The sequence below is a fragment of the Giraffa tippelskirchi genome, chromosome 1 (assembly GCF_054371585.1).
Source record: "Giraffa tippelskirchi isolate mGirTip1 chromosome 1, T2T-mGirTip1v1.2.pri, whole genome shotgun sequence".
In the NCBI taxonomy this organism is placed as follows: Eukaryota; Metazoa; Chordata; class Mammalia; order Artiodactyla; family Giraffidae; genus Giraffa; species Giraffa tippelskirchi.
The window spans coordinates 25,385,571-25,400,527 of NC_137275.1; the positions used below are offsets into that span (position 1 = coordinate 25,385,571).

The following is a 14,957-nucleotide window of genomic DNA, read 5'->3' on the forward strand; positions in this document are numbered from 1 at the left end:
TGGGCCATAAATCTAGCCTTGGTAAATTCAAAAAAATTGAAATCATCCCAGCCATCTTCTCTGACCACAATGCAGTAAGATTAGACCTCAATTACAGGAAAAAAACTATTAAAAGTTCCAACATATGGAGGCTAAACAACACGCTTCTGAATAACGAACAAATCACAGAAGAAATCAAAAAAGAAATAAAAGTATGCATAGAAACGAATGAAAATGAAAGCACAACAACCCAAAACCTATGGGACACTGTAAAAGCAATACTAAGGGGAAGGTTCATAGCAATACAGGCGTACCTCAAGAAACAAGAAAAAAATCAAATAAATCAACTAACTCTACACCTAAAGCAACTAGAGAAGGAAGAAATGAAAAACCCCAGGGTCAGTAGAAGGAAAGAAATCTTAAAAATTAGGGCAGAAATAAATGCAAAAGAAACAAAAGAGACCATAGCAAAAATCAACAAAACTAAAAGCTGGTTTTTCGAGAAGATAAACAAAATTGATAAGCCATTAGCCAGACTCATCAAGAAACAAAGGGAGAAGAATCAGATTAACAAAATTAGAAATGAAAATGGAGAGATCACAACAGACTCCACAGAAATACAAAGGATCATAAGAGACTACTACCAACAGCTATATGCCAATAAAATGGACAACTTGGAAGAAATGGACAAATTCTTAGAAAAGTATAACTTTCCAAAACTGAACCAGGAAGAAATAGAAGATCTTAACAGACCCATCACAAGCACGGAAATCGAAACTGTAATCAGAAATCTTCCAGCAAACAAAAGCCCAGGACCAGACGGCTTCACAGCGGAATTCTACCAAAAATTTAGAGAAGAACTAACACCTATCCTACTCAAACTCTTCCAGAAAATTGCAGAAGATGGTAAACTTCCAAACTCATTCTATGAGGCCACCATCACCCTAATTCCAAAACCAGACAAAGATGTCACAAAAAAGGAAAACTACAGGCCAATATCACTGATGAACATAGATGCAAAAATCCTTAATAAAATTCTAGCAAACAGAATCCAACATCATATTAAAAAGATCATACATCATGACCAAGTGGGCTTTATCCCAGGAATGCAAGGTGTTTTTAACATCCGCAAATCAATCAATGTAATACACCACATTAACAAATTGAAAGAAAAAAACCATATGGTTATCTCAATAGATGCAGAAAAAGCCTTTGACAAAATTCAGCATCCATTTATGATTAAAACCCTCCAGAAAGCAGGAATAGAAGGAACATATCTCAACATAATAAAAGCTATATATGACAAACCCACAGCAAACATTATCCTCAATGGTGAAAAATTGAAAGCATTTCCCCTAAAGTCAGGAACAAGGCAAGGATGCCCACTTTCACCACTACTATTCAACATAGTTTTGGAAGTTTTGGCCACAGCAATCAGAGCTGAAAAAGAAATAAAAGGAATACAGATAGGAAAAGAAGAAGTAAAACTCTCACTGTTTGCAGATGACATGATCCTCTACATAGAAAACCCTAAAGACTCTACTAGAAAATTACTAGAGTTGATCAATGAATATAGTAAAGTTGCAGGATATAAAATTAACACACAGAAATCCCTTGCATTCCTATACTCCAATATTGAGAAAACAGAAAGAGAAATTAAGGAAACAATACCATTCACCACTGCATCAAAAAGAATAAAATACTTAGGAATATATCTACCTAAAGAAACAAAAGACTTATATATAGAAAACTATAAAACACTGATGAAAGAAATCAAAGAGGACACAAACAGATGGAGAAATATACCGTGTTCATGGATTGGAAGAATTAATATAGTGAAAATGAGTATTCTACCCAAAGCAATCTACAGATTCAATGCAATCCCTATCAAGCTACCAATGGTATTTTTCACAGAACTAGAACAAATCATCTCACAATTTGTATGGAAATATAAGAAACCTCGAATAGCCAAAGCAATCTTGAGGAAGAAGAATGGAACTGGAGGAATCAACCTGCCTGACTTCAGGCTCTACTACAAAGCCACAGTCATCAAGACAGTATGGTATTGGCACAAAGATAGAAATATAGATCAATGGAACAAAATAGAAAGCCCAGAGATAAACCCACGCACATATGGACACCTTATCTTCGACAAAGGAGGCAAGAATATACAATGGAGAAAAGACAATCTCTTTAACAAGTGGTGCTGGGAAAACTGGTCAACCACTTGTAAAAGAATGAAACTAGAACACTTCCTAACACCGTACACAAAAATAAACTCAAAATGGATTAAAGATCTAAACGTAAGACCAGAAACAATAAAACTCCTAGAGGAAAACATAGGCAAAACACTCTCCGACATAAATCACAGCAGGATCCTCCATGACCCACCTCCCAGAATATTGGAAATAAAAGCAAAAATAAACAAATGGGACCTAATTAAAATTAAAAGCTTTTGCACAACAAAGGAAACTATAAACAAGGTGAAAAGACAGCCTTCAGAATGGGAGAAAATAATAGCAAATGAAGCAACAGACAAACAATTAATCTCAAAAATATACAAGCAACTTCTGCAGCTGTATTCCCGAAAAATAAACGACCCGATCAAAAAATGGGCCAAAGAACTAAACAGACATTTCTCCAAAGAAGACATACAGATGGCTAACAAACACATGAAAAGATGCTCAACATCACTCATTATTAGAGAAATGCAAATCAAAACCACAATGAGGTATCATTTCACACCAGTCAGAATGGCTGCTATCCAAAAGTCTACAAGCAATAAATGCTGGAGAGGGTGTGGAGAAAAGGGAACCCTCTTACACTGTTGGTGGGAATGCAAACTAGTACAGCCACTATGGAGAACAGTGTGGAGATGCCTTAAAAAACTGGGAATAGAACTGCCATATGACCCAGCAATCCCACTGCTGGGCATATACACCGAGGAAACCAGAATTGAAAGAGACGCGTGTACCCCAATGTTCATCGCAGCACTGTTTACAATAGCCAGGACATGGAAGCAACCTAGATGTCCATCAGCAGACGAATGGATAAGGAAGCTGTGGTACATATACACAATGGAATATTACTCAGCCATTAAAAAAAATACATTTGAATCGGTTCTACTGAGATGGATGAAACTGGAGCCCATTATACAGAGTGAAGTAAGCCAGAAAGAAAAACAACAATACAGTATACTAATGCATATATATGGAATTTGAAAGATGGTAACGATAACCCTATATGCGAGACAGAATAAGAGACACAGATGCATGGAACAATTTTATGGACTCTGAGGGAGAAGGTGAGGGTGGGACGTTCTGGGAGAATGGCATTGAGACATGTGTATTGTCATATGTGAAACAGAGCACCATTCCATGTTCGATGCATGTGACAAGGGCTCAGGGCCAGGGCAACGGGATGATCCAGAAGGATGGGATGGGGAGGGAGGTGGGTGGGGGGTCCGGGAAGGGGAACACATGTAAACCCATGGCTGATTCATGTCAATGTATGGCAAAAACTATTAGAATATTGTAAAGTAATTAGCCCCCAACTAAAATAAATAAATTTATAAAAAAAAAAAAAAAAAAAAAAAATAAAATAAAATAAAATAAATGCATTAATTTTAAAAACAAAAAAAAAAAAAAAAAAAAAAAAAAAAGAATATTAAGGAATAAAAAATTGTCCTCAGAAACAAATACATTTAAAAGCAATTTTCCTCCAATTAAAAAATAAATTAAAAAAAATGAATAAAAAAGCCCTTCTCATGAGTTTCATTACTATATTATTTCATCACTTATAATATCGCATTCACATACATACTATAAAGTTTTAAATACAAAACTAAAAATACTGTCTATGTGGATAAGAAGTCAAGAGCATTTCAGTTTTGTCTTTGCTTTGCCATGAACAAGTTGTGAGACCAAGAACAACCCAAATGGTATTTACTAGCACTTAAGATGAGGAAGGTACAGAGCCGGGTGCCACAAATACAAAGATGAATAAGACATCCCTAACAAAGAACAAGTCACTTGGTTTCTGTGCATCCTGGGCCTCTCAGTGTAAATATGGAGACTAAATTAGTTTGATAAGATCTCCTAGCTCTAAAGTTTAATTTTAAAGATTTTTCCAATTGCCATCTAAAGTATTACGGTTTTGGTCAAGTTGTAGACAACAAGTTATAGATAACAGAAAAAAATGGTCAAGCAGCAAAACAGTATTGCATCAAAACAAAACAGTACTGGTCAATATAAAATACTCAAATGTATATGCAAATATTAAAATAAATCAGAATGAAGAATTAACTCCAGAGCAAATCATGTGAGTTAAATAAGAGATTACAAGGAAAATCCTTTGAAATATATTCAGTCAATTAAGAGTGGAGAGTTCAAATGCAGCACTTTGTTAAATTTATGCAGTTTAATGTCTAGGGATGTTTCCTGTACTCTCTCTGGAGGCACAGTCTGGGATCAGTACAAACTTTCAGAAAAAGATGGAAGAAATCCTAAACTTGTAGAAGGCATAAATTTGAACAGCAAAATCATCTGTCTAACCAAAATACTGAATAGGCAGAAGACAAAGAAATAATGGGGCCTTGTACATGACTTTAAAAGGTCTAAACCATTAACCCAATTTTCCAAATCTAATTTCTTATAACTCTGAAAAAGGGTCAACAAAGATTTCATTTGCAAAGAGACAATAAAAGCTGCATATTCTTAGACTTAAAAAAAATTTTTTTAACTTACATCATTACGTATAACTTCCCTGGAATCTGCTAACAAGTCCATCAATCTTGAAACACCTAAAACATATAACCATGTGTAAAACACTGGCAGATCAAAAATATCAATAGTGATTCAAAATTATAAACAATTTATTAACACATCATTTCAGTTATAAAAATGATCCTTACTTTTATTTTCTTGTTGTTTTATTTTTGTTTGTTTTGTTTTTTATGATCCTCACTTTAAAAAAAAATTTTTTTTGGCCTTGTCATGAGGCATGTGGGATCTTAGATCCCCAACCAGGGATAGAACCCACACCCCTTGCATTCAAAGTGCAGAGTCTTAACCACTAGACTGCCAGAGAAGTCTGTGATCCTCACTTTTAAATCAAAATAATATAAGGAAGATGAGTCACTTACCCATGGGACTGACTAAAATAATTTGTTGCACCTGAGGCCCTAGTTGTTTTAAAAGAGAAGTAAGAAGCTTCACGCCAGGCCAGCGGACATGGAAATCAAACTCCTACAATATAAGAATTCAAAATATTTAACATTTGTAATTCGTTATTTTCAAGAAAAACTTTTTTTTTCCAATTAGTAGTATGGTACCAAAAACTATAAGCAAACAAAGAGAGTTTAGCAAACTTTAAAGAATTTAAGAAATAAAAAGAAAAGTTATAAATGATCAAACCGATTAAACTGTTATTGACTAGATATAATTGTACTTTGTAAAAATGGAAATAAGCAGACAGTATTTGAAGAGATTATATAGGTCTTAAAACAAACATGTGAATCTTTTGCAATGATACAACAAATTTCACTATCTTAAAAAGGAACATATGTATTGCTTCCTCAGTAACACCCAAAAGGGCAACAAAAGAAGCTTATTAAGATGACAAAAACAGCAAAGTTCTTTACTTACCTCCAATAAAGATAAGAGAAGAGTGACATTTTCTTGCTGCTTAATGAAAATTTCTGTAAACTGGCTTCCCAAATCCTCACTCTGTCTTGTGGAGTTTTCGTCTGTAATATTCAAAGATAAAGTACTTGAACATGATGCTTTATTATTTTAAAGTATCTGTTTTGCTGAAGAAGCTAAGCAGAAACGATAATTTTCTTGGAACAGTGTGGCTGGAAGTGGTATCACGATTATGCTGGAAGGACATATCCTTAAAATTACTTTCAGTGTCATCTAAAGAAATTTTTATTCTTTAAATCTTTATGATATTCAAAGAAAATATATTTAGATCTCCACATTTTCTCAAGGTCATTTTTAGGTTAAACTTCTAGTTAGAGTACAACAGAACTTACTGGGGTGATGGAAATATTCTATCTCAAATGTGATACTGGTTATGCTACTATACACATTTGCCCAAACACACAGGACTATACAACCCCTAAGAATACATTTTAATGTACGTAAATTATACCCCAAAATCCCCTCCCCGCAAAAGATTAGTTAACACATAGTCCTTGCTGACTCTTAGTCTCTTAGTGTTACTGAGTTAAATAATTTAAAGTTAAACCAATCATCTAAAGATTCTTCAGTATCTTTTTCCAAAAAATTAACATATACATCCTATAAAGTTATTTGGCAGTAAAATCAGAATTTGCATGTAACTTTTCATTCATTTTTTAAAAGATTTTATATTTGTCCTTAAGATTTAATTCTTTATCCGTTGTTTCAATGTACTTTGTCAAAAAAAATATAAAGGGTCACTAAAAACTGAAGCAACAATTGCCAAGGCAAATTAGCATTTAAAATCTGCCTACACTATAAAATGCAACATAGAGCTGGCAAATACACTACTCCCATCCCCTCACCTATTCCAGACAAAGCTATTCCTTTTCCACATATTGCTCCAGTCAGTGACTATAAACAATGGAGTTGGCAGTCAAGATCAAACATATTTATTATCCCTCAAATTGTTCTTTTTTCAAATGTTAGGTTTTAATACTAATATACTTTAGAAATAGAAAAAACACAGCAGACCAAAAAAGCACGACAATCCAACACTGATAGTGATAATCTCATTTAATTATTTGAAGAGAAAAGAAAGAGACCAAAGTAGAAAACAAAAGTTTTCATATTCTAAGTTATTAATACAACCTAATTTTCTAGCATATTGATTAATATGGTGGGTTCATCCTTCAGAAATCCTAAGACGTATTTCTTTTATCATCTTTTTTATCAGTAGAAGAATTCATTGTTTCTGAACCTTAAAACTATATTACTTAAAATATACTTTACTTTTAAAAGCACTAGTCTGGCTGTGCTGAGAAGATGCCAAGGGAAAGAGGGAAATAATAGGCAGTTCAATTAGGAGGCAATAATCAAGGTAAGCAGTGAAGGTGGCTTAGAGAGTGGTCATAATTCTTATGAAAATAGAAGGAACAGGATTTGTTGGCCCATTCCTTAGAGGAGTGTGAGAAGGGGAGAAAAATAAAAGGAAGAGTGATTCTAAGGTTTCAGCCTGAAGAAGTGGAAGGATGGCACTGCTACTTACTGAAGATTGCAAACACTGGAAGAAGCAAGCTGAGAATACATAGAGAACCAGAGGTTTAGTTTGGAATGTGTTCAGTTTGAGACACATAAAAACTTGACTGGGGTTATCAATCAACTGGATAAACAAAAGCATAACTGCCAGTGGATAGGTTTGGGTTGGACATATATATTAGAATGGTAAACATAAAAATGATATTTATAGTCATAAGACTGGATGATAAAGTCCATCTACAAAAAACATAGCTAACATCAAAACTTAATGGTAAAAGATTGAATGATTTTCACTTAAGATGAGGAAAAAGGCAAGAATATCCACTTTCACCAATTCTAATCAACATCATACTGGAGTTCTTAGTGTCACAGGGCAGAAAAAGAATAAAAGGCATACGAGCTGAAGAGAAAGAAGTAAATTGTATTTATAGATGACATGCTTGTCTATGTAGAAAATCCTATGGAATCTACAAAAAACCTACTAGAGAGTGAGTTTAGCAAAGTTTCTGAATAAAACGCCAATATACAAAATTAATGGCATTTCTACATACTCATGATAAAAAATTAGAAATTCAAATTTTAAAAATAGCACCAATTAAGAGTGCCAGAAAGTATTAAAGACTTAGGGGTAAATCTGATAAAAGATGTATAAAATCTGTATACTTTGAAAACTCCAAAATGGTGATGAGAGAAATTAAGATTTAAATAATATATACACTGTGTTCCTGTATTATTGTTGTTGTTATTTAGTTGCCAAGTCGTGTCTGACTCTCTTGCAACCCCATGGACTGTAGCCCACCAGGCTCCTCTGTCCATAGGATTTCCTAGGCAAGAACACTGGAATGGGTTGCCATTTCCTTCTACAGGGGATCTTCCCAATCCAGCATCTCCTGCATTTGCAGGCGGATTCTTTATCAATAAGCCACCAGGGAAAAGCTTTTGTATTAGAAAGGCTCAAAATTGTTAAAATATCAGTTTACTCTCATATCAATCTGCAGACTTAATGGAACCCCAATCAAAATATCAATAAGCTTTTTTTTAGGTAGAAATTGACAAACTGATTCTAAAATTGATATGGGAGTGTTAAGGACCAAAAAGAGCCAAGATAATTTTGAGAAAGAACAAAATTGGAGGACTTACACTGGTAAAGATTTACTATAAATATAGAGTAACCAACAGGGGCTTTCCAGGTGGCCCAGGGGTAAGGAATTCACCTGCCAATACAGAAGACACAGAGACACAAGTTAGATCCCTGGGTCAGGAAGATCCCCTGGAGTAGGAAATGGCAGCCCACTCCAGTATTTTTGCCTGGAGCATTCCATGGACAGAGGAACCTGGAGGGATACAGTTCAGGGAGTTGAAAAGAGTTGGACATGACTGAGCATATACACATGCACAGTAACCAGTACCATGTCATGCAGGCGACATCAAAGACAGAGAGACCAACAGAATAGTAAGTCTAGAAACAGACCCATTGGTTCAAAGACCTAGTCACAAGAGTTAAGACTATAAAACTTTAAAAAGAAAATACAGGAGAAAATTTTAGTGATTTTAAGTTTGGTAAAGATTTCATAAATAGGAAACAAATGGCCCAAATTATATAAGAAAAATAATCAATAGACTGGAATTAATGAAAATTAAAAATTTTGCTCTTCAAAATACAATGTTAGGAAAATAAAAAGACAAGTCAAAGACTGGGAGAAAGTATTTGTGAAACATATATCACAAGGACTTTTATCTAGAATATATACAGAACTCTTACAAACTGAAGAATAAGAATACAATCGAGTAAAAAAAAGAACAAGGGATGTGAATAAACATGTCAGCAAAGAAAGTAAAAGGGCTTCCCTGATAGCTCAGTTGGTAAAGAATCCACCTGCAATGCAGGAGACCCTGGTTCAATTCCTGGGTCGGGAAGATCCACTGGAGAAGGGACAGGCTACCCACTCCAGTATTCTTGGGTTTCCCTTGTGGCTCAGCTGGTAAAGAATCCGCCAACAATGTGGGAGACCTGGGTTCAATCCCTGGGTTGGGAAGATTCCCTGGAGAAGGGAAAGGCTACCCACTCCAGTATTCTGGCCTGGAGAATGTATAGTCCACGGGGTCTCAAAGAGTTGGACACGACTGAGCAACTTTCACTTCACTTCACAGAAAGTATATGGGTGGCAAATAATCACATGAAAAACTATTAATATAATTATTTATTATGAAAATATAAATTAAAACTACCATGAGATACTGTTTCACATCCATCAGAACAGCTTAAATTTAAAAAGATAGAAAGTACTGGATAGGATGTGGAGGAAATAGAATTCTTATACACTGCCAGTGGGAATGTTAAATGGTACAACTACTTTGAAAAACAGTTTGGTTATTTCTTGTAAAGGTAAACATACACCTACTCTATCACTTAGCTAATCTATCCCTAGGTATTTACTCAACAGAAATGAAAACATACGTCCACAAAAAGACTTGTACATAGAAGCTTCACAGGTAATAGCTAAAAACTTGGACAAACAATCCAAATGCTCACCAACAAGGGAAGGGATTAACATATTGTTATATATTCATACAACACCAATAAAAAAGGATTAAACTATTGATATACACTATGAATGAAACTCAGAATAATTATGCTGAGTAAAAGAAGCAAGACCAAAATAAACCAAAAAGACAGTATATACTGTATGATCTTATTTACATAAAAATTCCAGAAAAATGCAAATAGTCTACAGTAATCGCAGATCTATGATTAAATGGGGCTAGAAAGAGGAGACGGAGAAGGCAATGGCACCCCACTCCAGTACTCTTGCCTGGAAAATCCCATGGGCGGAGGAGCCTGGTAGGCTACAGTCCATGGGGTCGCTAAGAGTCGGACACGACTGAGCGACTTCACTTTTACTTTTTCCTTTCATGCACTGGAGAAAAAAATGGCAACCCACTCCAGTATCTTGCCTGGAGAATCCTAGGGACGGCAGAGCCTGGTGAGCTGCCGTCTATGGGGTCGCACAGAGTCGGACACGACTGAAGCGACTTAGCATAGCATAGCATAGCATAGCATAGCATAGCATAGAAGGAGGAGAAACTGATTACAAACAAGCACAAAGAAACTTGGATATGTTCATTATTTTGGTGGTAGTGATGGTTTCATGGGTTTATACATATGTCAAAATTCATCAAACTGTACATTTACACACTTATTATATTTCAATTATAATTCAATAAAGTTGTGTGTGGAAAAAATCTAATTGTAGACATCAAGTTAAGTATTTGAATACACATATATGGATATCAGTGGAGAGGTCTGGGTTGGACATACATATTTGAGAGGCATGCATAGAGACTGTACTTGAAGTCACAAGCCTAGATGAGACCACCGAAGGAAAAAATAGAGAAGGAAAGAAATCCATGCCCTGGGACATTCCAATGTTAAAAGACTGGCGAGAAAAGAAAGAAAACAACAAAGGAGACAAAGAAAGAGTAGCCTGTGAGACAGGAAGAAAATCAGGGAGGCTGAGAAATGAATGAAGTATTTCAAGGAGAAAGGAGCAATTATCTGTCAAATACTATCTCTGAACTTAACATGATTGAGAAATAAAGTAGCACTGCTAACACAGGCAGAATTTGTTTATGAACAGAATGGCTAGGGTGTGTGGTGTAGTCAGACACTTTTCTGAAAGGCAGTAAAGTGAAAAGAAAGCTCACAAAGGTTTTAAGTCAGACTGATTAAACCCATATTCATCCATTTAGTCACATTACTTTGGGCAAACAGCCCAACTGTATCAAGGTCCAGATTCCTTACTTGTAAAATGGGAACAGTTTTCTTTTACACAGGGTTTCCCTTAAGGATTTGAAGTAACTAAAACATCTAGCATAGTGTTTGGTGAATAGTAAGTGCTCAATAACAGTAACAACCACATGATCATCATCATCCCTAACACAGGATTTCTCAACCTTGGCACTACTGACAATGACATTGTTGTGAGAGGCTCCCCAAGCACTTCAAGATGTTTAGCAACAGCCCTGGCCTTTACCCACAAGATGCCGACTGCAATTCATTACAGTTCCTCAAGTTGGGACAACCAGACATGTCTCCAGACGTTGACAAATGTCCTTCAGGTGGCAGGATAGGCCGAACTGCCCTTAAGAACCACAGTCCTAAGATTTATAACACACTATATATCTACATGGATTGATATTATCAAGTTTTCTTTTTTTTTGGTCAGTTCCTTGATCAGGGATCCAATCTGGGCCCTTGGCAGTGAAAGCATGGAGTCCTAATCACTGGACCACCAGGGAATTCCCTCAAGTTTCAAAATTATACAGAACATAACAATCTTCTTTTAATGATTCAAAAAATTTTTCAGATTCTTATAAGGTTACTATTAATGAGTACTACACCAAGATGCAAAAGATGTCTAAGAAAAAGTATAACCTATGATATTCCCAGAAACATGCGTATCTGTAAACAAATCCTGTCACTGATATTTTACCTTATATTTTTCTCATAAAAGTTGTATGCAATCTACTAACATAAGTAGTTACTTGAGTTCATGATTGATTGGATGCCAAATAAACTTGCTGGATTTTTTTTTTAACATTAGTAAACAATTAATTTTTTCCCTTTTAGTTCAATTTTTTAGATTAATGGTGGCTTCAGAAGAATTGCCTAGGGAAGCGGTCATTATTTCCATTGAAATATTTCCATTATTTCTGGGAAAACAGGTAGAGGACGACATGAAGGGATGAAAAAACTACATTTGAAAGCTATCATCATGTTATTGCATAATTTTTATGTCAAGGGTATTAAATTAAAGGGGCAAAGGCTTGATGCAACAAAGGCCTAATAAAATCATAAGGAAATCTAATACTCAAACATAACTAGCACGGACTCCAGGGACAATATCTATCACTGATCTGCTTAAAAGATTTCCTGCTGTTCCTTTGGGAACAGATAAAATCCTGTGCCCTGATTATTCATACATCTCTGAAAGTAAAATTTTGCATGATACATTGTGGTTTTCAATACTCGAAGCTGAATTTACCTATGGAGTTGGAAAACAACTCAGACTAGTTAAGTAGCAGGAACTGCACTCCCTTTCCATTTTATGTGCCAGGTGATGTGATGATGGGAAGGGAGATAACAAAGAAACCGAGAAAGATACGAGAATTTGGAAGCTAATAAAACCTTTTGAAAATCTCCCTCTTTTGAATCAGCTATGAAAAAGAGCCCTGATTCCCATGGTATGGTAAATGCCCTTTATTCCATAAAATTTCACAAAGTTTGCTGGGCTAATGAGTCTATCTTGTTTTTAGCTACCCTGGAACCCTAACAAACCATGGCTATGTGGGGGATGGTACCAAGAACAAATACTTAGCCAAATTCTATAGATAAAAAAGCAAAGAAAACTGTGCAAAAAGTGGCCTACACGTGTCAAGAGAAAAACTCCACATACATGAGAAATGTATGTTGAAGAGGCAAATAGCTTAACTGTCTCCCCCTTAGAACTGTTTCCTTCTAAGAGAGTATTAATACTGTCGCAGCCATGCAATGACCTAATTGTGATGCTTTGTAGGGTTATTTTACATCTGCATATTTTCATATTTATTACATGAGAGCACACTTGGGTATATAAGTAATAAAATAATGCTTTCAAAATATAATTTATTTTAAAATGGTTTATATGAGTGTTGTGAATATAGTAGAGAATATAAACTCAACTACAGGGACAAGACAGTGATGTACACGAATGAAGCAGGCCAGGTGTAAGACCATAAGGAGGATGGAGGCTATGTGCTCGTTTAAGGAAAGCAGCAGTTCCTCAGCTCCAGCTGACTGCTGCCAGGGGACAGTGCAGGCCCAGGTGTCATCAGTCTTCAGATTTTTTAAAAAGAGCAGTTCAAAATCTAAAAAGTGATATCGACGTACCCCATTTTTAATGTCAGCGACTTATTTAAAATACTAAGTGTTCACACAACCTTGCATGTAACACAGACAATGCCCTTGGGCCCAAAGACTGTGACCTCTAGAGAAGGGTTCAAAATAAAAGTCAGTGGAATTTGGGGGACTTCCCTGTCGCTCCAGTAGTTAGGAGTCCATGCTTCCACTGCAGGGTGCATGGGTTTAATATCTGGCCAGGGAACTAAGATCCCACATGCCACACAGTGCGGCCAAAAAAAAAAAAAGATTGACATTTGGGAGAATATTCAAACCCATAAGTTAATCTTAAAAGGAAGGGAGGAAAACGATATACAGATTTGATGGATTCTTCCTATGAAATATTCTTATGTGGATAAATGCAGATAACTAAGCTGTGGGTTTAAGTCTTGGTTAGTATTTCTCAAAATGCAGGATTGTGTAGCATGTGTTAACAGCTATCTCATGAAAGCAAGCACAGGTACACACATATATCTGGATTAAACAAAATTAAATAGGCTCTTTTTTGCAGAATTCTTAATATTTACTATACTAATGTAAATTTTGTGACATTTCAGAGGGAGATACAGTATGTTATACTTAACTACAGACACCTTTTAATACAGAGAAGTCTAGAACTTCTGTGCTATACTTTAAGGAACACAAGTTTAATTTAGTGCAGGCATTGAGCACAAGCTAATAACTTAGCAAGAAGTAGATTTAATACCATACATGCAATTTATTCTGTAGCTATACTCTATAAAATACTATAGCTCAGCAGTATGTAATTAAGATCTATGTTTTGAATTGAACTAGTGAAGTATGAGCCTGTTCCAAGGATCTATGGTTCCTTCTGATTTAATATTAACTAAAAAAGTGTTAGTGAGATGTACTCCACTTCCTTCAAGTTACAGTCATAAGACAGTACTTCTAAATTTTAACGAAGAGTCCCACAAAAATTTGCTAAGCAATTAAAGTAACATACAAAGCTATTTTGATGTAGAAGTTAGTCAAGCTAAAACTACTACGTTCGATGTTGTAAAGAGCAATTATATCTAAAGATTGTAAAACAAAACTAGACTCATGAAATACTGTATTTTTATTATAAGTAGCCAAAAGTATGAAACACGTAAACAATCCCTTTTCATCCAATATAATTATTTTAAAAATCCCAGAGTTAAGTCTATTTTTTTATATCCTATAGCTTATGTACTATTTTGTATACTTATTATAACTTGTAAAAGTAAATATCCCTTTGTTGTTGTTTAGTTACTAAGTCATGTCTGACTCTGTTGAGATCCCATGGACTATAGCCTGCCAGGCTCCTCTGTCCATGGGATTCCCCAGACAAGAATGAGTGGGTTGCCATTTCCTTCTTAAGGGGATGTTCCCCACCCAGGGATTGAACCCCAGTCTCCTGCATTGGCAGGCAGAGTCTTTGCCACCACGGGATCCCACATGAAAAATTAAGAACAAAATGACCCTTTGAAATTATAGTGAAAATAAACCTAAGACAGGCATATCAAATTAAAGATTGCTTTTCAAAAAGTCCATATAAACCTCTGGAAACACTTCACATCTATTTATGTGGCTTTTAACTAAATATGTATATATACATTTACTCTTCAAATGTATTTACAGTTGTGTTTTTTCCAGTTATATAAACAATATTAAAAAACATTCTGGACCTTCTCATTTAAACTCCACATCAAGTTCATAATCCGTATCATGGAGGACAAAAGAGATATTCTAATAAAAGTAGTTCTAACTCAGAGTGAGGGAATACCAAGTAATCTTTTACACTGTGGTCAATTAGTTAAACAAACAGACCTATACTTTTA

General features: G+C 35.3%; 1 protein-coding gene across 23 annotated transcripts in view; it reads right to left on the reverse strand.

Moving 5' to 3' along the window:
* USO1 (USO1 vesicle transport factor) overlaps positions 1-14,957 on the reverse strand; it is an 81,003-nt gene that overhangs the window by 40,074 nt on the left and 25,972 nt on the right. For 17 of the 23 annotated variants that reach the window (XM_081585967.1, XM_081585977.1, XM_081585950.1 and 14 more), the window contains 3 exons: positions 5,625-5,725; positions 5,123-5,225; positions 4,725-4,780 (listed from right to left, as the gene is read on the reverse strand). In XM_081585967.1, coding sequence (XP_081442093.1) covers positions 4,725-4,780; positions 5,123-5,225; positions 5,625-5,725 — 260 coding nt within the window. Of the gene's footprint in view, positions 1-4,724; positions 4,808-5,083; positions 5,226-5,624; positions 5,749-14,957 lie in introns of all 23 variants that reach the window. The other 6 variants (XM_081586097.1, XM_081586046.1, XM_081586130.1 and 3 more) reach the window with 2 other exon arrangements.